General features: G+C 36.1%; 1 protein-coding gene across 6 annotated transcripts in view; it reads left to right on the forward strand.

Annotated features, from left to right (window-relative positions):
* The window catches only part of LOC132013798 (sodium channel protein type 2 subunit alpha), a 140264-nt gene extending 114225 nt beyond the window's left edge, over nucleotides 1-26039 (forward strand). For all 6 annotated transcript variants that reach the window (XM_059394099.1, XM_059394098.1, XM_059394101.1 and 3 more), the window contains 9 exons: nucleotides 1705-1859; nucleotides 3440-3613; nucleotides 8012-8134; nucleotides 11357-11638; nucleotides 12902-12955; nucleotides 15899-16036; nucleotides 16397-16501; nucleotides 20478-20748; nucleotides 22336-26039. In XM_059394099.1, coding sequence (XP_059250082.1) covers nucleotides 1705-1859; nucleotides 3440-3613; nucleotides 8012-8134; nucleotides 11357-11638; nucleotides 12902-12955; nucleotides 15899-16036; nucleotides 16397-16501; nucleotides 20478-20748; nucleotides 22336-23531 — 2498 coding nt within the window. In that variant the 3' untranslated portion in view covers nucleotides 23532-26039. The remainder of the gene's footprint in view (nucleotides 1-1704; nucleotides 1860-3439; nucleotides 3614-8011; nucleotides 8135-11356; nucleotides 11639-12901; nucleotides 12956-15898; nucleotides 16037-16396; nucleotides 16502-20477; nucleotides 20749-22335) is intronic.
* Nucleotides 26040-27061: the final 1022 nt, after the last annotated feature.

A 27061-nucleotide genomic window follows, 5' to 3' on the forward strand; every position in this document is an offset into this window, starting at 1 on the left:
ATTTTTCTATTCATTGAACAAGGGCCCTCTTCATGGTTAAAGCCTTAACTCGTGGCTCATCTCCCACACCCCAGCATCCCCCTATTCTGTGGGTCAGCTCAATGGTATCTTCTGATTTCTTTTTTTTTTAAAGATTTTATTTATTTATTTATTTGACAGAGAGAAATCACAAGTAGATGGAGAGGCAGGCAGAGAGAGAGAGAGAGAAGCAGGCTCCCTGCTGAGCAGAGAGCCCGATGCGGGACTCGATCCCAGGACCCTGAGATCATGACCTGAGCCGAAGGCAGCGTCTTAACCCACTGAGCCACCCAGGCGCCCTGATTTCTAACCACTGTTACCACTGTTACCCTTGTTTGAATGTCATGCACTCTTAACTCCTTTTTCATCTTCTTTCTTCTTTGCATCCAATGCCTTTTATAGGCAGAGATCATTCTAAATCAGTATTCTTATCAGGTAGATCTTCACAATTCCCAAATAAATCCTTTAGTGTTTTACTCATTGGGCAGTATATAAAATCTAAATTCTCCAGCTGACTCACTCAGTTCCTTTTTTCAGATTGGCTCCAAGTATTTTTTCTAGTGTCAACTCCTAGTTCTTTCATGCAACTTCTAGATCTATCATTAAGTTTTATTGATGTTATTGTTTCTCCATTCTTTTATAGCTCCTGTACTAGACCTGTTCTTACATATCCCTCAAAGTCTAAGCTGAAATTCATTTCCTCTATAAAGCTCAATATCAGAAATTAGTCTATACCAATCAACTCTCACAATATCTTATTTAATTTGTGATTTTTTGTGATATCTATAACTATAGAATTTGTGAGCGAAAGTCCCCTACCTAAAATGCACACTTTTAAAAAAAAGGATTTTATTTATTTATTTGAGAAAACCAGAGCATGGGTGGGGGTGGTAGTGGTAAGGGGCAGAAGGAGAGGGACAAGCAGACTCTCTCCTGAGCCGGGAGCTGACACAGGGCTCGAACCCAGAATCCTAGAATCATGATCTGAGCTGAAGGCAGACATTTAACAGACTGAGCCACTCAGGTGGCCCTAAAATGCACACTGTTTAAAGAGAAAGTCTATGTTTACACATTTTACTAGTCTGCTTTGTCCAGTACAATCCCTTGAATGTAACAGATATTCAATAAATATTTGTTGACAAGCCTTTGATCTAGTAATCCATAAACTACACAAAGATGTTTATACTATTGTTACTGATAATAGCCAGAATTAAAACAACATATTCAATAATAGTGGAAAAATTCTACAGATTCTGGTTAAGTCTGGTAATCTTATTTAGAGAAGTGAAACCTTTCACGTTCTATTTACTTACAATAAAAAGGAAATGTGTATATTACACCATTAAGCAAACTACTTAGAATTCAAATGTCCATGTATGGATGGAATGATAAGGATAAGATGAAAATACCAACATTTGTTGATTTTATTTTTCTTTCTGTTTTTCTATATGTTTTTATCTGTAATATAATCCATTACAATAATCATATATACATAAAAGTATTTGTTGAATGAATGATTTAAAAACTGTACAGATGATTTCCATTTGTATAAGTGGAAGCCATCTTAAAAAAGCAGTTACTTATTTACAATGTATTAGGTAATAACGTAGATGAGTCTTCCGCCAATACAAATGTACATAATCAAAGAGTAACTATTTTTTCTTCATTTACTTTGACTTATTGTAGACTGTGTGCGGAAGTTCAAGTGTTGTCAGATAAGCATAGAAGAAGGCAAAGGGAAACTCTGGTGGAACTTGAGAAAAACTTGCTATAAGATAGTGGAGCACAACTGGTTTGAAACCTTCATCGTCTTCATGATTCTACTCAGCAGTGGAGCGCTGGTAGGTGACATATAATCTGCTCCTTTTCCTTTACTGAAACTTTTCAGTTTCCCCCTCAGGGAACCTCTTGTTACATTTTTTTTTTAATATGGTGCTTGTGAAGTAAGAGACATTATGTGATATTCTTAGCACAGTGCAAGGCTCACTAAATAGCAATTCTTTATTTTTGTGGAGTAGGTCTCAGATTGAATCAAATTCAGATTATGGTTTCTTGTAATATTAAAGAAAAATATTTCTGACTTTGAGTCATCAGAGGCAGTTCTTATTAAGAGTGATTGTACAGACATGATACAGGATTATCAGCTAAATATCAAACTGCTTAACATAAGCTCCATTTTGCAGAGAATTCACTTATCTTGTTCATGCTGATTCACTAGTGCCAGGCACAGTAAATAGCAAATAGTAACTGACTTAATTACTAAGAGTAGCAGAGTGAAAGCATTAAAACTTAATTTATGTCCAATTTCATTCAATGGAAGGGTCAGTTTAGTCAAAATATTAATTAATGTATGAAAATAATGTGGCCCATTTTCCCATTTGGCGATATATATATATGGCTGCATTTCTTTTATTTTTTCAATTAGTCACTACAGGGTTTGGTGAGTTGATTTCATTAGGATTATAGTCCTGTATCTGAGGCCTGTAAGTCTGTCTCTAATACGAATCCTGCCTCTTGCCATGTACTTAAGCAAAGAGGGTCAGCCCTGTATTCAAATGCCAATAGAGAGGGAACTCTGAAGTCTCACCAGTAACTAGTGCCTTTGCTCTCTTAGCTCTTGGTTCTCAATTATACTCAGTCAAATCTCACCAAACTGCAGGCACAATGGCTGTCGTCTGAGGGGCTTCCAGCTTCAACTATAAATTGAGCTGCAATGACTTTAGGCCTTTGTGCCCTGATCACAAGCCCAGTTTCCCCTTTTCTCTAAAAAAGAAAATTATCTTTTGTCCTTAATCCAGACCAAGGTATCGTGATAGTTTTTCCTATAAGGGGATTCAGTTGGATAAATGATATTTTCATTCTAGAACACCCAGAGGCTCCTGAAAATGAATTCCCCATGGTGTCCCAAGAGCTCTGCAAAATGTCGCAGAGCAGAGCCCAACAGAGGGGGCTTCCTCCCGTTCCCATATAGGTGCCCATGCTGAGCGAGAGAAATAGAGGGAAGAAAGTGGTAATCTTCTGTTCCTCTTTCCTCAGCTATCATGGCTACCATGGGAGTAGGGTTCTTTGTCTCCTTGCCTTACATTTGCATTCCTGAGAGAAAACATTCTAATGTAATGAACAAAGCAGATCTACTCACACAAGACTTTCTGCCTCCTGCTGTAGAGAGAAGTGCCTGACAGTCTCTTAGGGTTTTTAAGCTCTTTGGGATGTTTCGATACCCAAATTGAAAAATATTTGGATTCATTGGTTAACTGAAGTGTGCCTGCAGGTAGACCTTAAAGCCAGTGCCACCATGGGGAACACGAAGCCTTCCAGAAGCAGGCACCTGAGATGAGGCTTGAAGCAGATTTGCTCTATTAAGACATCAATTAGAGACAGTTTATGACAATGAAATTCCATGGAATTTTCTCACTCACAGGCCTTTGAAGATATATATATTGAGCAGCGAAAAACCATTAAGACCATGTTAGAATATGCCGACAAAGTTTTCACTTACATATTCATCCTGGAAATGCTTCTCAAGTGGGTCGCATACGGTTTTCAGGTGTATTTCACCAATGCGTGGTGCTGGCTGGATTTCCTGATTGTTGACGTGAGTGTTCTGCACTTCCGTGTTTCATTCCATTGCCATGTGATGATAGTTCTAGCAATGGTGCCTGGCACACAGCAGGCACTCAGTAAATACTTGATGTAAATATAAATGATGATTCTAATTTTCCCAATGAGAAGATAACCCCCAATTTTTTAATTTAAATTCATATACTTTTACAGGTGAAACAGTCAAATGCTGCCTTACTGTACTTATTGATTTCATTTCAAATTAATATTTAAATTCCAAATTATACAGAATAATATATTAATGTAGAAGTTTTGCTTTTTTCACTCTTACGTTTGACACAATAACCGTATTTAAATGCCTCACAGTTATCTTTGACATTAGTATTTTTGTCATCACCAGAGCCTGTTGAGAAGTGTTTGTCCCACAGATGGGTTACTAATTACAGAGAAACTTGAAAGTCAAAAAAGCAGGAAACACACTTGATTTGTATGATGGTTGAAACAGATTAGCTGTGGGTCGGTTATTTAGAAGTTTTATTAATCTGCACTGGTATTAAAACTAAAGTGAGATGGAGTACCAAAATATAAAAGTCTTTAAAAAAAATTGAATACAAGGTTACTTTGTGACTTCTAAGAGAGAATTTTAAAGATCTCACCTTCTATTCACAAATATAAAATCTTAATTGAACAAAAGAATTAAAAATCATTTTCATTTAGTTCTGGATATTTACTTCCTTTAAAAAAAAAGATTTTATTTATTTATTCATGAGAGACAGGGAGAGAAAGAAACAGAAGGAAAAGCAGGTTATGCAGAACTCCATAGCAGGACCCTGGGATCAAGACCTGAACTCCAGGCAGACGCTTCACTGACTGAGCCTCCCAGGCACCTTGGAGATTTACTTCTTAAATATCTTTTAAATTAGTAGTCCATTCAAAATGGTTAAAAAGAAACTTAGAAGCCTTTGTCTAGAAAAGACTAGGCAAGCCAGTGGTGACAGGGGACTGGCACATGGGGGACGTGACAGGATGATATGCTCAGCTAACAAAGGAAGAGGAGGATACTGGAATTTACAAAAAAGCACAAGTGCTAACTAGTGCATTTTTTTTTTTTTAGATTTTATTTATTTATTTGAGAAAGAGAGAGAGTGCATGAGAAGGGGAAGGGTCAGAGGGAGAAGGAGGCTCCCCACTAAGCAGGGAGCCCAACACGGGACTCAATCCCGGGACTCCAGGATCATGACCTGTGCCAAAGGCAGTCGCTTAACCAACTGGGCCACCCAGGCACCCCTAACTAGTGCATTTAAAGATAATATTTTGTTGATTGTAATTCCTTGGAAATAAAAGACATACGCTTAACTTGAAATATTTTGATATATTAAATTTACATATCATGCCAGCAAAAGAAAAAAAGGACCCTTTCATGGAGAAAGGTATTTTTTACAGTTTCAAATGAAAAAAGTATCAACTTTTAATTCAATTTGAGTTTTCTAGACATCAAACAGAAGAAAAAAATTATAGGAAAAAAAAGAGTTCTTTGAATTTAAGAGAGAAGAGTATCTTTGTTGTGTTTTTTCCTAATCCATCTACAGCAAATGTACTACTTTTTTAAAAAAGATTTTTATTTATTTATTATTTGACAGAGAGCAAGAGAGGAAACATAAGCAGGGGGAGTGGGAGAGGGAGAAGCAGGCTCCCTGCCATCAGGGACACCGATGTGGGGCTCGATCCCAGAACCCCAGAATCATGACCTGAGCCAAAGGCAGACACTTAACAACTGAGCCACCCAGGCATCCCCACAGCAAATGTACTATTAAATGTAATATATAGGCTACATGTAGAATTACATGAAAAATTTCCTGGCAATAAAGGAAGACAATAAACAAATACTTAAAACCACATATGATTGGATATTATACAAAGGAAAAATATACCAAGACTATAACCCTTCTTTTATTTGTATAATTGGATTTATGGTTGATACTTTTTCCTTATTTTCTCAATGTGCTTATGATACATTGGAAAGTTTATAATAAAAATATCTGATATGTAATATATCCTTATAACATTAAAAGCATTAAATCAATATGATCTGAATATAAATAAATTCTTAGGAGAAATCCAGTTCCCTGAAGCTGATGCTCATATTACTGAGCGTATCTTGATATTTACCTTCTTAGATTTAAGAAAATTATGATAATATGTTAAATGCACCAATACTCTGCTTTATATCACATGCATTCTTGATCATCTGTTTTGCTATGGAAGATACAAATACAAAAGTCATTTTTCTAGCTTGTGGAAGCTTAGCGTGGACTAGTGAGGATAGATACCTATATAACGAGAGGGTGACATCTGTATTAGAAGTGCCACTCACTTTGCTAAGGAAGGAGGCAAGGCTTTGTGAGGTAGTGCCCTTGTGAGCTGGAGTTTAAGGCCTGTAGACATCAACAGATACAGATAAGGGGAAGGACACCAAAGCGTTAAGACAATGCATGCCAATCAGGGCCTGTTCAAGCAACAAATAATCCCTGGCAGTGAGAACAGTGCCAAGGGGGTGAGGGAAAGTGTTTTCGAATTGGATGACAAGGTAAGCACAGTAAGTTGGAGAAGAGTTTAAAGAACCTGTGATGCCATCCAAAGAGATGTAGGCCTCTGATCTAGTTCCAGAAGAAGCCACTGAAGTAGTATTTCTGGAAAGTGACATGAAAGCTTGCCCTTTTAGGAAAAGAAATGTTGGTGCATTTGTGAATGACGGAATAGGAAGAGGATTTTTTAGAGACCAAAAGACCAATTAGATCATTCCAGGAAGAGGAGAATGCATAATTGTATCTCCTCATGTTTAGCTACACAAGTCACATAAAATTGGGTATTTTACCACTTCTTTTAGTTAGCAAATAATTACTGCCTCTGTTCAGAATTTTTTTCTTATGTCCTACATTTATCTTTCTTCCTTTAATTTATGCTTATTTCTTATTGATTCTGTGTTCAGGAAAGATGAAGTAGTCCAGGTCCTCATATTTTATATACAGAAAATCTTCACAACAAATGATAATCCAGTAACTTTATTTTTCAATTATTAGTGAAGACAGGACTCAGAAGCCCTAAAATTAAAAGTTTAGATTTTAGGGGCACCTGGGTGACTCAGACAGTTAAGCATCTGCCTTTGGCTCAGGTAATGATCCCAGCGTCCTGGAATCGAGCCCCACACTGGGCTCCCTACTCCATAGAGAGCCTGCTTCTCCCTCCACTCTTCCCTCCTGCTTGTGATCTCTCTCTCTCTCACCATCTCTCACTGTCTCTCAAATAAATAAATAAAATCTTTATTAAAAAATTTAGATTTTAAGAAAAATATATGAACAACTTAAAATAAATTTTTGTAGCTCATTTTTTGCCAAGTTTAGAGGTTTTTTTCTATTTCACATTATATGTGCAAAATTCATTTGAATAAGTTTTATAAAAATTTTTTGTGCTTTATTTTTAATAAAAAGTATTTTTTTTCAAATGTCCATTAACACCATATTCTTAGAAGCTCTATTACACATCTATTTTTATTTATTTGCTTTTGAAATTCAAGTGTCCTTTTGGACAAAATATCTTTTCTTTGTATAATTTTAATGAGATTTCTATGTATTTTCAAAGGAAATCAGACATTTCTGTGCTACCTATGACAGTTGTTCTTTTCCTTTTTACTTGACATTTTTATTTATTTTTTTTAATTTAATTTTTTTTTTTTTTAGAATTTCTATCAACCTACATTAGTCAGTCTGTATAAATGACTAAAACCATTGTCTGGCAATTTCTAATTAGTCATACTAAAATCTCAATTTTTCTTTTTTGGGGGTTAATTATTTTAATTTGACCTAATTCATGGTTTGATGCCCTCAGACCGAAGTTGACAGGAAGACAAAGCCACTATTTTAGAGGCCTACATCTTTCTGACTGTATTTGTGTTTAGATTAGCCAGTGGTTTCCTTAGTTCACCTGTGTACTTACACGAAGTTTTAGTCATCTTCTTTTTGGGTCAGCTAAATAATATGAGAGATGATAAAAATTTACAGATCTGTAGATGAAGATTGCATTTCAATGGCATTCTTTTTCTTGTTTTACATTTAATTTTTAAAAATCTGTTCTTATCAAGAATCTTGAAGAGAGAACATGTATAGCTTCTTTCTCATAAGTTAATGACAGTGGTTCTCAAAGTATGGCTCACAGACCAGTATCTTTAATCTTACCTGGAAACTTGAAGATTCTCAGGCCCCACCCCAAAACTGCTGAATCAAACCCTGCCAGTAATCTGTGTCTTCAACAAAACCTCCAAGTGATTTTGATACTCACTAAAGGTTGAGAACTACTGGTTTATTGCAGAGCAAGGTTGAACCGGGTAAGCATTTTTGTCTGTAAATGAGAAAACTGCATTGCTTTCTCTGTATAGGTCTCATTGGTTAGCTTGACTGCAAATGCCTTGGGTTACTCAGAACTTGGTGCCATCAAATCCCTCAGAACACTAAGAGCTCTGAGGCCACTGAGAGCCTTATCCCGGTTTGAAGGAATGAGGGTAAGACCGCATGCCTTAGAATTTGCTGGAATTATATTTGAGAACAGACTGACATTTTGTACCTCAGAAATGACAAATCCATGGAGATTTATATCTTATACATTCATACTGACATAACCTACCAATCAATATGTGTCAGACATCCATAAACTTGACACTGCTGGAAACACTCACAGAATAGAATGCCTAAGAGATTGCTTCTAATTAGAAACAATTAGATTGCTTCTAAGTAGATTTTTCACTCTGTGGGAAATCTCTATCATGTCGTGTGGACTTCCGATATGAGTCAAGATTAGTTATGTTCGTTCCATTTGTAAATGTGAGGGAAATTCCACTGACTGTAATTTAAAACCCCAAAGAATTCTTCTTCGTTTCTTCATTGCCTCATATGATGTGTTTGAGCCTTTTAAAATCTGAATCTGGTCCTTTAGCTTTCAAACACAGGCTGGGGTAGCTAAAAAGTAGGTCATACTGTGGAAATCTAATACTCATTTAGAAAGGTGGTACAAAGGAAGAAGGAGGAATTTGTACTGCCATTTGTCACCCGTCCGAAGTGCAAAACCTGAGACCACACACCCTCATCACAGAGGAAATGATGACATCCTGTCTCGATGGATTTTGCTATTCTAAAAGAAACTTTTAGAAAATGATGGTTTTTTTTTTTTTTTTTTATAATTTGAAAGTAGTTACTGGGGCTTTCTCTGAATGTTGCAAACCTAAACAGAAATGAATGATGTGTGTAGATGTGTGTGTTTGTGTTGTGCTGAGGGTTGCATAGAAAGAAATTGTTAGCTGTTAAATTCTTTTCACTTTACCACTTTAAAAATCACTGTTTTTGCAGTAGTAGTTTTAATTTTAAAAGGGCAATCAAATTTTCAGTACTGGAATAACTTTCATATTTTCTGTACCAAATTTGCATGGATAAGGACCTAAATTCCCAGTTGTTTCATACATCTGACTATCTTGGAAAACACATGTATTATTTCTTTGTTCTCCAGTTTTGTTTTGTTTGTTTGTTTTTTTAACTCTTGCTACCAGAATCTCCTTGTATTTGCAGAGCATTCATTGTAGTGAATTTAAAAATGAACTGTTAGGTCTACAAGTACCTCTGAGTTATCAGAGAGTTGAGGTTCTTGTAAAAACAACACTGTAACCGTACCAAACCCAAGTCCTGGTTCTTTTTTTTTTTTTTTTTTTTTTTGTAATTTTATTTTATTCTTTTTTCAGTGTTCCAAGATTCATTGTTAATGTACCACACCCAGTGCTCCATGTAATACGTGGCCTCCTTAGTACCCACCACCAGGCTACCCATCTCCCCACCCCTCTCTTCTCCAAAACCCTCAGAGTCCACAGTCTCTCATGGTTTGTCTCCCCCTCCGATTTCCCCTAACTCACGTCTCCTCTCCATCTCCCAGTGTCCTCCGTGTTATTCCTCATGCTCCACAAATAAGTGAAACTGTATGATAATTGACTCTCTGCTTGACTTATTTCACTCAGCATAATCTCTTCCAGTCCAGTCCATGTTGATACAAAAGTTTGGTATTCATCCTTTCTGAAGGAGGCATAATACTCGATTGTATATATGGACTGTACCTTCTTTATCCATTCATCCGTTGAAGGGCATCTTGGCTCTTCCAACAGTTTGGTGACTGTGGTCATTGCTGCTATGAACATTGGGGTACAGATGGCCCTTCTTTTCATTGCATCTGTATCTTTGGGGTAAATACCCAGTAGTGTAATTGAAGGGTCCTAGGGAAGCTCAATTTTTAATTTAAGGAAACTCCACACTGTTTTTTTCCAAAGTGGCTGCACCAACTTGCATTCCCACCAACAGTGTCGGAGCCAAATCAATGTGAATAATTTTCCAGTGTGTCACTCCAAGTGCTAAAACATTCCACGGAGATAGAATATGACCCATTGCTTCACTGGGAACATTGTGGTCAGGGATAAGGATCTGGTTTTTATAAATGGACAACTTCAGCCCCTTAAGTCCTAAGACATAGTCTGAATGCTTAAGAGAGTGTGTCTGATACAAGGCCTAAATGGCATTATGTAGGTTTTTAAATTTTTTCCTTATAAAAGTACACTCTACAGGAGAAAAAAACAACAACACTGTAACAACATTCTTTAGAGGCTACTCTCATTCAAAATACTTTAAAATATTATCTGTTACTGAATAGGCTCCAGGTGCTAATTTGTAAATGAGTTGTGCCTTTTGCCAAATACGCATTTGGTATGGTTGTTGTAAGATATTGTTACTCATATGTATTTATGTGTGTATGTACGTGTGTATGTATGTGTTTGTATGTACTTTTTACCCCATAAAGGAGTTGAGGAGGATAAATACATGTACTTATTATATTTTACATGCCTGCTCATTGATAAAGTTTATTGCTAATGTAGGTTAGGTGCACTTGCACCAAACAGCATTCTTAGCTGAATATTTCCTTGAGGGATAATTTTAAAAAGTGCTGAAAAATGTTTCCTGAAAGCCCTGGTTAACTGAGAAAGCTACAAGTAACAAAGCCATTAAGTGAGAACCCTAGGCTCAAATTGCAATGCTTTATGAGAATTTTCTTCTGAAAGGGATTTCCCAAAGGAGGATCAGAAAAATGAAACAACTCACCCAAAGGCGCACAGCTAATTTGTGATGTAAACTGGAACACGGAGCTCCGGACTTCCAAACCCTTTTCTCCTTGTCACATATTCAATTTCCATGCTCTAATCTCTTCACTCTGAAGTTTTAGCTGTAGGGTGACCCTAGACTACACTGGCTTATACTTGCTTTCTCAGAATAACTATTATTAGTGTTCCCTTTTGCTCTGGAAATTGACCCTGAAGTGTTGTTCTCTTTTACTTTGAAATTTTGGATAGTAAATTTTATGGTTTACAAATTTTTAGAAACTGTGATATTCTGTGCTGACACTGTTTCTATTGCCCTGTCACTATTTGTGTTTATAATTAGTTCCATTCTTCGATGAAAATTTGCTCTATGTATCTTCGTACCTCTTGAGAAAACATTCTACAACATAAAATAGATTTTATATCATTCTGAACTACAATTGTAAAATTCTTCTATTGGAGCTACACGATACTAGTTTCTGCTCAATATTTAACTTTAGAAGCAGATATTTTTTCTGTCATTTGGCTGCTGTTCTTTTAATAGTGTTCCAACACGATTGCTGAGTTTTCACTTATTTTGCCTTCTCATTTCTGTGCCAGGTTGTTGTCAATGCTCTTTTAGGAGCCATTCCATCCATAATGAATGTACTTCTGGTTTGTCTGATCTTTTGGCTAATATTCAGTATCATGGGAGTAAATCTCTTTGCTGGCAAGTTTTATCATTGTATTAACTACACCACTGGAGAAATGTTTGATGTAAGTGTGGTCAACAACTACAGCGAATGTAAAGCACTCATAGAGAGCAATCAAACCGCCAGGTGGAAAAATGTGAAAGTAAACTTTGATAATGTAGGACTTGGATATCTTTCTCTGCTTCAAGTAGTAAGTAACCACTTTATTGTTCTCTGTGATGTATTATTGAATGAGTCTGAAATCTCCTTTCTCAATATTTCCAAATACATATTTCCTCAAGCCCATCTGCCTAGATTCTTTCTAATCATTGCTGAACTATCTTTTCTGCACCATGCAGGAAACTGGACTGCTCTGCAAAGTTTATGGTCTTTCAGACTAGGCATCAGCTACCCCAGCACCAGTCCTGTGTTACTGAGATTTCTATGAAGGTCCCCAGGCTTTTAGCCTACCCTTACTCTGAGCAAAGTACAGGAACTGGGCCTAGTGTGGGGTTGGAGAAGTGTGTGGGTGGAGGGGGTGGGGAGTGATTGATTTCTGTACTCCTCAGCTACCAGACAGTACCAAATCCTCATCAGGCCTTCATCCACCCAATCTTGACGACAGCCGTAACCAAACTCCTCACCTTACATCTGTCACACAGACATCTATCTACTCTGATTCCCCCCTTTCCTGCCTCTTGCTTGAACTCCTTCAAATACGGTGTTTGTTATCCTGCAAGTAAAAATATTCTATCAAGTCTATGATGTCTGTTAGAAATTCATAAAAATCCATTCAGCTTCTCAACCGACCACCCCCTGAGATGATCCACCTCCAAGATACCCAATGCTATATGAATATTAGGGGGAAGGACAGATCCCGTGGTTCTAAGGAACTGAAAAATAATGTCTAAAACTTGTTTTTAGGTGCACGTATCTGCACAAAACCCACAAATATTTAAAAGAGTAAATTGCAGTTGAATATGTTTGTCTTCAGATTAGGCAACTACTTCATCTTATGGAATAATGACTCAAAATAGTATAATCAACAATATGGAGATTTTTCAAGAATAAATCTTCACGATTAGTGATTGGTGGTAATACCATTTAGAAAAGAATAAGGATGGAAAGCATTAAAATCAAACAATGCAACATATTTTTCAACTTGTCTGATGTGATTTTATCAAATTTCATGTTATGTTCTTATAGATATGTCAGAGTCAAAGATTGTTGATAATTGCTTTTATGGTAGCATAGTGTTATAATCTACCATGATATAATTATAGATTTATGGAAGAATGTAAAGTTGAAGTATTTTCCATGCATCTATTATAAAACTTTGCCCAGATTTCAAATACTAACCTCAAACTTTTATGTACCTGTTTTTGAATGATTGAATTAATCAATCTGATACTTAACTTCTTTTCTAAAATTATAATTTGTGGGGAAAAAATTAAATGGTATGACTTTTTTACAGGCCACATTTAAGGGATGGATGGATATCATGTATGCAGCTGTTGATTCGCGAAATGTAAGTCTGTTTAGAGAGAGGTTTGTCTAATTTGATCCAGTGAATATTTCCACAGTATTGTAATTTATTAATAAAAAACAATGGATCAATGTGTAGAAAATGTTTATATTACAAAAACAAAATACTCAACTTCACATTATTTTTTCCAAAATTTGATTTGAATGTTTTTCTCTACATCTTCTAACATACCTTTTCTAGTATCTAGCATGGTACCCTGTACTTAAAATTTTGTTGATTTTGCAAAATGAGACATTTTATTTCTGGCTCTGATTTGTGGCCATTTGTGCTTTAGAAACCCTCAACATGCACTTTCTTCATCTGTCACAGATTTCTTCCATCTTTTTATCTTCCCTATAATAGGAAGAATCTGGCTACTGGTGGAAAAAAAACAAACAGAAAACAAACAAAAACTTCACAGTGTTTCTGGGAAGTGGGATTTTGTTATAGATGGAAGGGGCCTTCATCGTCTGCCCTACACACCTCAGCACTTTTGAAAATTTTGTACAATTTTCATTAATTTTTCACTATTCAACAATGGGGAAGGAAATCACATTTTGAAAAAAAAAAAAGAGATTGGCTTCTGGTATATTGCCAGAACAAAGTAATTAAATTCAAAATGTTATTTTGCTAGCACCAATAGCCAAGTGGTAGCTAAGAAAGAATTCCCAAGTTGTTGGCTTTTTAAAAAAATTTTTTTTTAATTTTTTGCCTTATTTAAAAAAAGAGAGAGAGCAAGCATGAGAACGAAGTGCCCTGCATTGTATCTTTGTGAGTGCTATCAGAAATCCCAGTCATGGGTTGTTTTTTTTTTTTTTTGAATAATACTAATTATTTACTACTTATTACTACTAACTCTACCAAGGGCTTTCTTACACTATCCCAGTTAATCTTAAATAACAACGTTTATGCTGTGGTTGATATTAACTCCATTTACTATTGAAACAGATAGGCTCAATGTGGTAAGTGGTAGTACATGTTTTTTAACTCTGACCACAAACAATGGGCTCATAACCACTTTCTTCTATGGTAGTTTCCTACCTCTTTGACTAATTCATTTACAGTTCTCTCTACCTTCCTTAGCAGCAGCCTGATATGCATCTTTCTTTTGGTTCCTTCCTTAGTAACTTAGCAGACACTATCTGCTACATTACTCAAGCACTTACAAATGATGAAATCCAAGTGGACACTAAAATTGTGAAAAGTTGTTTGCTCTTACTCTCAGTATTATCAGAGAAATGCAAGTTTAAACTACAACGTGACATTAACTATACATTTACCTCATCGTCAATATTAAAAATTATGACAATACCAAGTATTGTCAAGGACAAAGGGCAGTAAGAACTCTTATGTAATACTGACCACACAAAATGGATAAATATTTCTTCTAAGAAGTTGGGCATTATTACATCATTCAATAAAATTCAAGATATTCTTTAACCCTGCAATTTCATTTTTAGCAATATATCCTACAGAAACTTGTTCACATGCATAGCAGAGTCCATGTACAAGATGTACAAGAATGAACATAACTTTTTGAGCTAGCAAAAAACTGGAAACAACTCAAAAGTAGTAGAAATGGACAAATAATTGAATGTTATACAGTGAGTACAGCATACATAGCAGTATAGATGAATCTAAAAATATAACAGCTATAACAATTGTATCCAGTAGACAAAATATAGACAAAACTAATCTGTCTAAGAATGCTTTCTTACCTGTTAACTCTAAAGAAAAAACAAGGAAGGAATTACCACAAAATTCAGGATAATGATTGCCTCTAGCAGGGATTATAGAGTTTATGTTTGGGAAGGATACATCAAGGGTTTCTGAGTTCCTGACAATGTCCTGTACCATGAGATTCACTTTATAACAATTTATCACTACATTTTATACTTAATGTGCTGTGCACTTTTCTGTATGTATTGTATTTAATTTTGAAATGTTTAAAAATATCATTTTGTATCACTGTTCACTGTATACACATATAAATGTAATAAAAGTCTCATCAAAGAATAGGTACTTTTACAGTATTTCTAATATTTTCCATTTTACTCTATTTTCCATTAGAAAAACATATCATGTTGGCCATTACCCTCTAAACTGATTTGATGACACAATGGATCATTACCTGTATCTATTACCACCTGTGACTGGTTAACTGAATTGGTTAGAACAATGTTCTGTGAGTCCTGAGATAAAGATCACAACCAAAGCGCACAGCAGTTGTCACTCTCTTTTTGACCAAAAGTGTGCTGGATAAGACAAGGCATCATTGTTACAGAAACTATACCTAAAGCCTACTAAGTAGGATGAATCTTAGACTCATTTGTAGAAGGGAATGGACCTACAGATGTACCCAGATTATTACACATACAGTAATAATTCTAGCCTATGAAAAGAAATGTGTAATAGAAAACAAACCTTTACACTTACTATAGGCCAGGCACTGTTTCCTTAAGCTCTTTTTATGTATTAATATGCTTAATCTTCCCAACTACCCTCTGAGGTTAAGGTTCTGTTATTTTCATTTTATAAATGAAAAACCCAAATCAGAGAGAATAAATTTTAAAGGTTTTAACATAATATAGTGTGACTCAAACATCTCTTCTGCAGGAAGGGGAAATCCTGACTTTGCATACCCTGTTGGAAGTCTTTGCCTGTAAGAGAAAGTGCAGTCATAATCTAGAAATTTATTGGGTGAAATTAATTTTAATTATCTAGACCTTTCTGTGAGTTGTTTCACTTTGTCAAATCAGTGAATGGTCTTGCAGGACTCTTCAACAAGCACAATAGTGTTGATGTTTCATAAAATCTGTTCAATGCTTGATCTTTTTTTTCCATTTTCAACAATTGAGACATGCTTTGAGAATTGAAAATAGCTGATGTCTTTTTTTATAAAACAAGTAGTAGTCCTAATAGTTATCATTCCTTAATATTTTGTAGGTAGAATTACAACCCAAATATGAAGACAATCTGTATATGTACCTTTATTTTGTCATCTTTATTATTTTTGGTTCATTCTTTACCCTGAATCTTTTCATTGGTGTCATCATAGATAACTTCAACCAACAGAAAAAGAAGATAAGTATACTAAAGCTTTATCTTTATTCTAAAATGTTAAACATCTCATACTGTTTCTTTTTAGCAGTAAAACGCAATCAGCTAAAAGAAGGAATATAAAATTCTGAAATTATTTTGAACTATTTAATTAATTACAGTAGTTGAGTAATTGCTAATTCAGATAGCATGTATTGATATTTTTAGTATAGAAATATGACTGGTTAATATAGAATAATTTATAGATGGAATACATGCATCTGTCTCTGTAAATACAAAGATTGGCAACACTAGAATAGCATGTGGAAGCCAATTTTCACACAACGACTGAAGTGGATTTTCTAGCTAGCATGATTTTAACAAGTTTTGGTTTTATTTCTTTACTTTGGAGGTCAAGACATTTTTATGACAGAAGAACAGAAGAAATACTACAATGCAATGAAAAAACTGGGTTCAAAGAAACCACAAAAACCCATACCTCGACCGGCTGTAAGAATAACATGCTTTCTGAAATAAGTCTATCAGAGAAAGACAATTATCAAATGATCTCTCTGATGGAGGGAATTTGAGAAGCAGAGTGGGGGGTCGTGGGGACTGGGGAGGGGAAAAAAACGAAACAAGATGGGGCCAGGGAGGGAGACAAACCGCAAGAGATGCTTAATTTCACGAAACAAACTGAGGGTTGCGGGGGGGGTAGGGTCAGGAAAGGGATAGGGTGGTTGGGTGATGGACATTGGGAGAAAGGTCTGTGCTATGGTGAGCTGTGAATTGTGTAAGACTGATGAATCACAGACCTGTACCCCTGAAACAAATAATACATTATATGTTAATAAAATAATATGCTTTAATTCCCAGAAAGATCTGCTATTTATCACTTATACAGTCCGAATTGCCAGACACTAGTATTTTTATGAATTTGCAAAACAAAATTTTTATCTTAGCCAAAGTATATGTGATATATATGTCATAAGCACAAAATATATAATATAGCTGTGATATATATGCATATAAAATAATGTAAATTTAAAAAATTCACACTTCTATGCCAATGTCAATGAGGAGCTTCTAGTAATGTAGAGATGTCAATGAGGAGCTTCTAGTAATGTAGAGAAGAAAACATACATACATACATATGCATATGTTTTCTTCTCTACATTACTAGAAGCTCCTCATTGACATAGTGAAATAGTGACATAGTGAAATAGTGAATGAATGAATTAACATGATAGTGAATGAATGAATTGACATAGTGAAATAGTGAATGTTCACAGAGTGCAGTGGGGACCAATTGAAATAATCAGTACATCTCCCATATGCCCCATTTTCTATCCCACTCTGGTGATTACATGGAATCCTTTATGAAACAAGTCACAGGTTTTGTTTTTTTTCTGGTTTTAAAAATATTTCATATTTTCCCCTAGCATCTTGCTTCTAAATCTGATGACATCATTCTCTTCATGATTTTTTATGGCTATTCTAATTATATATTTGCCAATAGTTGCTTGGTTGCCACAGGAAATTGTTGTCAGGAGAAGAGCCCTTTAGGAGAAGGGCAGTGTTTGTGTGAAAGCCCTGAGGTAGGAAGGCCAGTGAGGCTGGAGTACAGAGGGAGGGCTCACTGGGATGTGCTGAGAATGAAGAAGTTAGGATGGGCCAGATTTTTTTGAACTTTGTAAGCCACGTTAAAAATTGTCTCTTATCCTTAGAGCATTGGGGAACTGTTGAAGGGGACCTGTTCATTCTCTGTTTTGTAAAGATCACTCAACCAGTATTGATAGGGACAATGTGTATGCTTTGTAGCCTTCTTTGGAGCTGTTTCAGAGGTAGCTGTTTGAGAGGTAGCCTGAACCAGAGTGGTGTGGAGATGAATTAGAGTGGGTGGATTTGTGAGCTGTCACTGGAGTGAAATTTAAAGGTTTTCTATTAATTGGATAAGGGAGACAAAGAAGGACCCAACAAAGAGAACTTAAAAGTTTTTGCCATACACGCTGGATGACCAGTGTCATGCAGGATATGAAGAAGGGACAGCATGGAGACAAAAATTAGAGATGCTAGCTTGCAGAAGCTGGCAATCGAAAGGAGATGGGGAGAGAATGAATATCTAGAAGTAGTAAAATAAAGTTTTTTTTTAAGGTTTTTTATTTATTTGACAGAGATCACAAGTAGGCAGAGAGGCAGACATAGAGAGAGGAAGGGAAGCAGGCTCCCTGCTGAGCAGAGAGCCCGATGTGGGGCTCGATCCCAGGACCCTGACATCATGACCTGAGCTGAAGGCAGAGGCTTTAACCCACTGAGCCACCCAGGCGCCCCTAAAATAAAGTTTCTTAGGATTTGTTTGGAGAGAGGTTTAGGTTTGAAGCAAAGCAAGAGTTCTGGAGAAGAAGAATGTGAAGAGAGGGAATATAGAATAAAATCACACATAATATGTGGGTCAAGAATAGAATGGTCTAGGTTAGATTTAAAGGTGAGAGGGACTGAGTCCTCTAATGAATATGGAGTAATATATGAAAGATATGTGTGAAAAGTCAAGATAATATGAATGCAAAAAGAAGTAGAATATTTCTTTACACTGATTTTGATGCTCTCAAAAAAGAAAAGAAGGCGAAAGAATAGAGGATTTTTTAGAAATTTGGAACTATCCTGGAACAAGTGAGGGATAAAGGATTCGTCATCACTGTCAAGGGCCAAGATGAAGTGAGAGAACATAAATCTTTGGTGAACAAGGCTGCCAGGGTTATGTAGCTTCCTTCAGCATATACTACACCTTGGGGTTTAAATTGGAGATAGTGATTAGTGATTGGGGATTGGAGTTATACTTCAAAGTGACCCATTGGAAAATTACATGAGCAGAAAATCTAAGGAGCTTTTTATTGATTAAAAAAAAAAAAAGCTTCTGATTTTAAGGAGTTTTGAACACACTACACTCTAGATGCTGTATCTATGAGAAAAATGACACTGCTCTGTCTTTGCAAAGCCTTCAAACAGCTAGAAGAGAAAACTAAAATAAATAAGAACAAACCATTTGCAATACAGTGGCATCAATTTTATGACAAATGTAAACATGAAGTTTTCTGAGGACACAAAGTGCTTAAAACTTCAAATTGAATTTACTGTCACCAGAGAAGGAGTGAGGGAAGTCTGTTTCAGTACAAGGAGACAAGACAAAATGACACAGTATAATCTGCAAACTTTATTAAGAGGGATAGGAAATATCAGAAGGGTAGAAATAAAAGAAACATAGGAGACTTGGAAAGGTAAGCTACAGTAAATAAACACTAAGAAGGAAGGGCTTGGAACTGGAATTACTCACATTCATCAAGTTGAAGAAGGCTCTTGAAGGACAGGCTCAGCTGAAGCAATAGAAGTCCGGTCCAGCAAACCAGATATCTACTAAGAAAAAAAGAGAAAAATACAACAAACAGGTGGTGTTTGATGTCCAAGAACTTCCATAGGGAGTAATGGATGCCTCTCAACAGGGAGAGGTCAGAACACTCGTACAGGGAATCCAGATGGATAAACATGTCAAGATCTGGGAAAGCAGCCTATGAAGTGTGAAGGTAACAGATCATCAGTGTTTCTAGTTAAGAAACTAGAGAACAGCCTAGTGCAAGTTAAGTCAAGGCTGAAATACCAAGCAGGTGTAGGCAAAATGGTACAAAACAGGGTCCAAATGAGCAGAACTGGTAAGATGAGGACTTAATTTCATAAACAAGACAAAAAGCCAGTTAGTCTTTGGAAATAAGGTCCAAACCACATAAGGAAAAACTTGAACATCTGATTGTGGACTATACCTTTTTAAAAGAGTATTATATATTCTTACAGAAGAGTTATCCCCATATGATTTCACCAAGCTTTTCATTATTGTAAAGTCTGGCATAGCCATAGATCAGTAATCAAAGCTAAGAAATCAACCGTGGTGCAATACCATTTAAATAGAATACAGAATTTAATTGGATTTCACCAGGTGTTCCACATATGTCCTTTTTCTTGAGTTACAATTTTTTAGAACATCTTCACAGCTGAAATTTAAGGTGCTCTGGCTTTGGGGAAAGACGATAAAAACAGAAACTAGAAAAAAATAAACATGAGGGAAAAAGCTGGAAAAGTATTTATTAGCTCATTGAAGTTTGCTTTGATACCAACTTCCAATACATGGGATAACAAAGATTTGATATAGTGGCAAATATTGGCTGACTGTCTGCCGTACCCCTGATGATGTTATGGGCACTGAGAACACGATACGTGGTTCTTACGGTCAGTTTATAAAATCTGATATGAACAGTATAAATAAAATACATTTGAAAAAAGTTGCATATGCCCATATACAAACTATTCTTCCAAGTATTAGATAAACATGGTGTGTTCTTATAAAAGCTACATTTTCATATTGCTATGGTAAAAGCAGGTAAGTCAAATTTGATATTCTTTATGTTTCTAACTGAATTTTGCATATTCCTTGTTCCAGAACAAATTCCAAGGAATGGTCTTTGATTTTGTAACCAAACAAGTCTTTGATATCAGCATCATGATCCTCATCTGCCTCAACATGGTCACCATGATGGTGGAAACTGATGACCAGAGTCAGGAGATGACAAACATTCTGTACTGGATTAATCTGGTGTTTATAGTTCTGTTCACCGGAGAGTGTGTGCTGAAACTAATCTCTCTTCGTTATTACTATTTCACCATCGGATGGAATATTTTTGATTTTGTGGTGGTCATTCTCTCTATTGTAGGTAAGAAGAGATTATTTTACTCAGGGACGTTAGTAATGAAAATTTGTTTAAAACTTTGAAAGTGTTTCTTACTAATCTTTCTCATTCATCCCAAAATTTCAGATAAAAGTCTAATAGTCCTTTCTTCAGTTTGTCATTTCTCTTGTTGCATGCTGTGCATGAAATGATGTGTAAAAAAAAAAGATTTTATGTTTTTCAGCTTTCATTTATCATCTTGCCTCATTTCAGAAGACAATAACTGCAATTTGTCATAACACTGCTATAGTCACTCACACTCCTGTGGTATAGACAAGTACTGCTTTGAATAAATAATTCACACACACATGCACCCAAAAATGAATAAAAGGAATCAAATTGTCCACAAATAAACTATTGATAGTTTGAAGAGTTTGCATGCCTGCTCACATATATTCACACACATAAACTTCATCTTATCTTTGGATTCAAATAGTTTCTAGGGCTTGTAATATTCTTTCTCCAGAAGTAGACATTTTGTTCAAAAAACTAAAACAGACTCATTAATACATATTAACTGATTAAGTATAGAGCATTAAATGAGGTACTGGCAGTAAATATAAGAGAGTTAAGACCAGGTTCTGCCTATTTGAGAAAAGAAAACATACACAGAGGGGAAAAAATAGTATTCCACTATTTAAATGGCTTTCTCTGGTGGACTAAAACACTTGAAGCAATATGCCATTCTGTTTGATCTTCACAAGAGTGCTATGAGGTGGTCATATTAGTGATTAAGAAATGAGACTCAGGAATCATACAGATCTGGCCTATTTCCACCGCTTACCAGCTCTGTAATCTACGGCAAGTTACCTCCAAACCCTGGCTTTCCAGGGAATATTTCTGTAAAGTGTTATTGTGAGAATTAAATGAGATTATGTAAGTAGATGCACTTAGTAGCGTGCCTAGAACAGAGAAAAGGCTCAGTAAGTACTAAGTTTAAGAAAAATAACTAATAATAACTAGTTATTTAATAATAATACTATCACCATTTAGTGATGCCAAAAAAAGGGATAGAATTCAGCCACAAGTATGTTTGTCTCCAAAGCCTGGATTCTCTCCTATCCGTCATTCTTGCCACCTTCCAAATAAAATGGATCACAATGGTGATCCTATTCTGATCGAAAAATCACAAGCCTTGTCCACTAGTTCTTATGCCAATACTAGAACCGGATTTTAGAACTGGAAGTCCACTCCTTTGCTGGGCTTCCCCATACTTTGTGATGTCTTTAGGCCTTCAGTGGTTGAATCTTTCAATAGATGCTTTTCTTGAACTAGGAAAAATGACCATTGAAACCTCAGTTAGCATACAGGGGTTAATGTTTTAACACTAAACACACCAGTTTCCTTTTGCTAAACAAATACCACAGATTGTGTGTGTACGTGTGTGTGTTTACCTAATCTTTATGTCCACATTTTATAAAATTAATGATTATCTGATGCATGTAAATTTTCGTTCACTTCTAAATATTAATATAATATTAACTTAATAAATTAAATACTAATTTAATATAACATAGTAAAGCTTATATTAAATATAACACTGGTTTGTTTGTATTTCTTGATTTTCCACAGGCATGTTTCTGGCTGAGCTGATAGAAAAATACTTTGTGTCCCCTACCCTGTTCCGAGTGATCCGGCTCGCCAGGATTGGACGAATCTTGCGTCTGATCAAAGGGGCCAAGGGGATCCGCACGTTGCTCTTTGCTCTGATGATGTCCCTTCCTGCCTTGTTTAACATCGGCCTCCTGCTCTTCCTGGTCATGTTCATCTACGCCATCTTTGGAATGTCCAACTTTGCCTACGTTAAGAGGGAAGTTGGAATTGATGACATGTTCAACTTTGAGACCTTTGGCAACAGCATGATCTGCCTGTTCCAAATTACCACCTCCGCTGGCTGGGATGGATTGCTGGCACCTATTCTTAATAGCGGACCTCCAGACTGTGACCCTGAAAAAGATCACCCTGGAAGCTCAGTTAAGGGAGACTGTGGGAACCCCTCTGTGGGGATTTTCTTTTTTGTGAGTTACATCATCATATCATTTCTGGTTGTGGTGAACATGTACATCGCTGTCATCCTGGAGAACTTCAGTGTTGCTACTGAAGAAAGTGCAGAGCCCCTGAGTGAGGATGACTTCGAGATGTTCTATGAGGTTTGGGAAAAGTTTGATCCTGATGCCACCCAGTTTATAGAGTTCGCCAAGCTCTCTGATTTTGCAGCTGCCCTGGATCCTCCTCTTCTCATAGCCAAACCAAACAAAGTCCAGCTCATCGCCATGGACCTACCCATGGTCAGTGGGGACCGGATCCACTGCCTCGATATTTTATTTGCCTTTACAAAGCGTGTTTTGGGTGAGAGTGGAGAGATGGATGCCCTTCGAATACAGATGGAGGAGCGATTCATGGCATCGAACCCCTCCAAAGTCTCCTACGAGCCCATCACAACCACTCTGAAACGCAAACAAGAGGAGGTGTCTGCTATCGTTATCCAGAGGGCTTATAGACGCTACCTCTTGAAGCAAAAAGTTAAAAAGGTTTCGTGTATCTACAAGAAAGACAAAGGCAAAGAAGGTGAGGGAACACCTATCAAAGAAGAAATCCTTATTGACAAACTAAATGAGAATTCAACTCCAGAGAAAACCGATGTGACGCCTTCTACCACTTCTCCACCTTCCTATGATAGTGTGACCAAGCCGGAAAAAGAAAAATTTGAAAAAGACAAATCAGAAAAGGAAGACAAAGGGAAAGATATCAGGGAAAGTAAAAAGTAAAAAGGAACAAAGAATAATTCCATTTTGTGATCAATTGTTTACAGCCTGTGATGGTGATGTATTGGTGTCAACAAGACTCCCACAGGAAGTCTATGCCAAACTGACTGTTTTTACAAATGTATACTTAAGGTCAGTGCCTATAACAAGACAGAGACCTCTGGTCAGCAAACTGGGACTCAATAAACCAGAAAAACAGCATTGACGGGAGGTTTCTGTTTTCACAACCAGCTGACACTGCTGAAGAGCAGAGATGTAATGGCTACTCAGACTATAGGAACCACTTTAAAGGGGGGAGGGAAGTTAAATTTTTATGTAAATTCAACACGTGACACTTGATGATAGTAATTGTCACCGCTGTTTATGATTTAACTACCACACCTGCCATATTTTTACAAGATGTATGCTGTGAATTTATCACCTTTTTTCTTTTAATTCCCAGGTTGTTTACTATTATATGTGACTATTTTTGTATATGGGTTTATGTTTGGGGAGAGGGATTAAAGGTAGGGAATTCTGCATTTCTCTGTTGTATAACTGGATATATTTTAAATGAAGGCATGCTGCACTTCTCATTCACACATGGAGGAAAAAAAAAAAAAAACCCCACATCACAAAAGGAAAGAGTTTACTTCTTGTTTCAGGATGTTTTTAGATTTTTGAGGTGCTTAAATAGCTATTCATGTTTTTAAGGTTTCTCATCCAGAAAAATTTTAATGTGCCTGTAAATGTTCCATAGAATTCACGAGCGTTGAAGAATCGTTTTATTTTTACATGATCCATTATATGTACATGTATATATGTATATATGTATATGTGCGTGTATATACATATATATGTATACACAGAGAAACACATACACCATTACGTAGTCATTCCGAGTCCTGGCAGCATGACTATACCATTTTTGATAAGTGTCCTTTGGCATAAACTAAAAATATCCTTTTGATCCTTTTAAGAACCTGAATTGACCAAAAAGCAGTCCCCACCACTTTATAAAGTTGACTCTGCTTTTTTCCTGCAGTATTGTTTAGCCATCTTCTGCTCTTGGTGAGGTTGACAGAGTATATGTCAATTTAAACAAGAAAAGTCCGCTTTGTAAATAGTCATTTTACCCAGTGGTGCATGTTTGAGCAAACAAAAATGACGACTTAAGCACAGTATTTATTGCATCAAATATGTACCACAGTAAGTATAGTTTGCAAGCTTTCAACAGGTAATATGATGTAATTGGTTCCATTATAGTTTGAAGCTGTCACTGCTGCATGTTTATCTTGCCTATGCTGCTGTATCTTATTCCTTCCACTGTCCCGAAGTCTAATCTGGGAAGCCATATGTCAGTGGTAAAGTGAAGCAAATTGTTCGACCAAGACCTCATTCTTCATGTCATTAAGCAATAGGTTGCAGCAAACAATGAAGAGCTTCTTGCTTTTTATTCTTCCAATCTTAATTGAACACTCTATGGTAAAAAGCCCGACTGTACGAACATGTTGCAAGCTGCTTAAATCTGTTGAAACTATATGGTTAGAGTTTTCTAAGAAAATATAAATACTGTACAAAGTTCATTTTATTTTATTTTTCAGCCTTTTGTACATAAAATGAGAAATTAAAAGTATCTTCAGGTTGATGTCACAGTCACTATTGTTAGTTTCTGTTCCTAGCACTTTTAAATTGCAGCACTTCACAAAATAAGAAACAAAGACTAAGACGCAGTGTAGGTTTCCGCTTTTTTATTAGTACTGTAAACTTTGCACACATTTCAATGTGAAACAAATCTCAGACTGAGTCCAGCGTTCATTGGCTTTCAAATAGTAACGCCTTATCATCAAAAGAGGCTTAAGGAAAGATCAGTTGATATTCTTGGCATTGCTTGGATCAGATGTTTCCATCTAGTCTTTTTATTCAGTAAATTGTTGGTCTTTTTTCCCCGTGTTCGTTTACCCAGATAGATCTTACTCTTATTGACCCGTATGGCACTAGAACTGTATCAGTTATGTTAATGGGACCCAAGTTTTGGTTTTTTTTTTCCTCACAAAGCCAGGTAGTGAAATCATATTACCAGTTACAGCAAAACATTTTGTTTTTCTCTCACAAGCAACATTAACATGTAGATTCTTTATACTAAAGCTATTGACTTGTAGTGTGTTGGTGAAATGCATGCAGGAAAATGCTATTACCATACAGAACGGTAAGCCACATTACAATCAAGCCAAAAGAATAAAGGTTTTGCTTTTGTTTTGTATTTAATTGTTCTGTCTTTGTTTCTATCTTTGAAATGCCATTTAAAGGTAAATTTCTATCATGTAAAAATGATCTATCAGAAAAAATATAAATGTAAAGAATACACATTAAATATAATAATTCATCTTTAAATTTTTTCATGGAATGGAAATCAATTAAGAAGAGTGTATTGGATATCTAGTTTTAATATTGGCCAAAAATCTAGATATGGTATTGGGTAGAGTACTGGAGAGTTACAAAACTTAATAAAAAAATTGACTAATATTTTAAGCTGTGTGTCCTTTCTCCTTCCCGTCTACCTACTGTTTTTGTTTTGTTCTCCTTTTCACTTCAGTTTCTTCCCTGTGTATTCCTTTTTTTTTTTTTTTTAAGATTTTATTTATTTATTTGCCAGAGAGAGAGCAGGAGAGCGGCAGGGAGAGGGGAAGCAGGGTTCCTGCTGAGCAGGGAGCTCAATGTGGGGCTTCATCCCAGGACCCCAAGATCACAACCTGAGCGGAAGACAGACGCTTAACGGGCTAAGCCACCCAGGAGCCCTTCCCTGTGTATTCTTGATCTACTTTCCCCTGCATTTTACATTCCTTCCTCTGGCTCTTGTTTTTCATTCAGGATACTTTTCTTGTTTCTTTTCTGTTCACTCAATTTCTTATTAATTACATTCTATAGACACTTTAAACCCTTGGTAATTTGTTGTCACTATAAAAAAAAATCCATAGTGTATCATTATATTCATTTCTATAATTTCCTTGGCAAAAATTCTAGGTGAGCTTAGATCTCAAGTCTTCATACATTATAATTAAAAACACATTAGATTTTTCTACTTAATTATGAACAGTTCGGGAAATATTTCTCAATTTTGATTGCATATTAGAAATATTTGAGAAGCTTTTTTTAAAAATACCAGTGTATGGACCAAGACCAGACGAACAGAACTCATATTTCTTGGGTTGAGACTTAAACACCTAAATTTTTTTTTTAAGGATTGCCATTGATGCTGGTTCCTACTAAGGGCTGAAAGCCAGTGAATGAGGGCCTGTATGCCCAATAGGAAAAAAACATTCTACAGGAAATGCCCCTTTCCCATTTCAGAGTTTCATTATATAATTCATTGCATATAAAGTGGGGCTTCCAATATAGTGGCCTTTGAGGCGTTTATCTTATACTGCAAGGAACTGACATTGACCTATTTATATATCAGCGATTCTATTCTAACACTGTAGTTGGTGAAAGGGAATTCTATCAGTATTGTTTTTGAGAGCTTTTTCAAATTACACACCCCACAACCTGCTCCC

Source organism: Mustela nigripes, chromosome 3 (assembly GCF_022355385.1).
Source record: "Mustela nigripes isolate SB6536 chromosome 3, MUSNIG.SB6536, whole genome shotgun sequence".
In the NCBI taxonomy this organism is placed as follows: Eukaryota; Metazoa; Chordata; class Mammalia; order Carnivora; family Mustelidae; genus Mustela; species Mustela nigripes.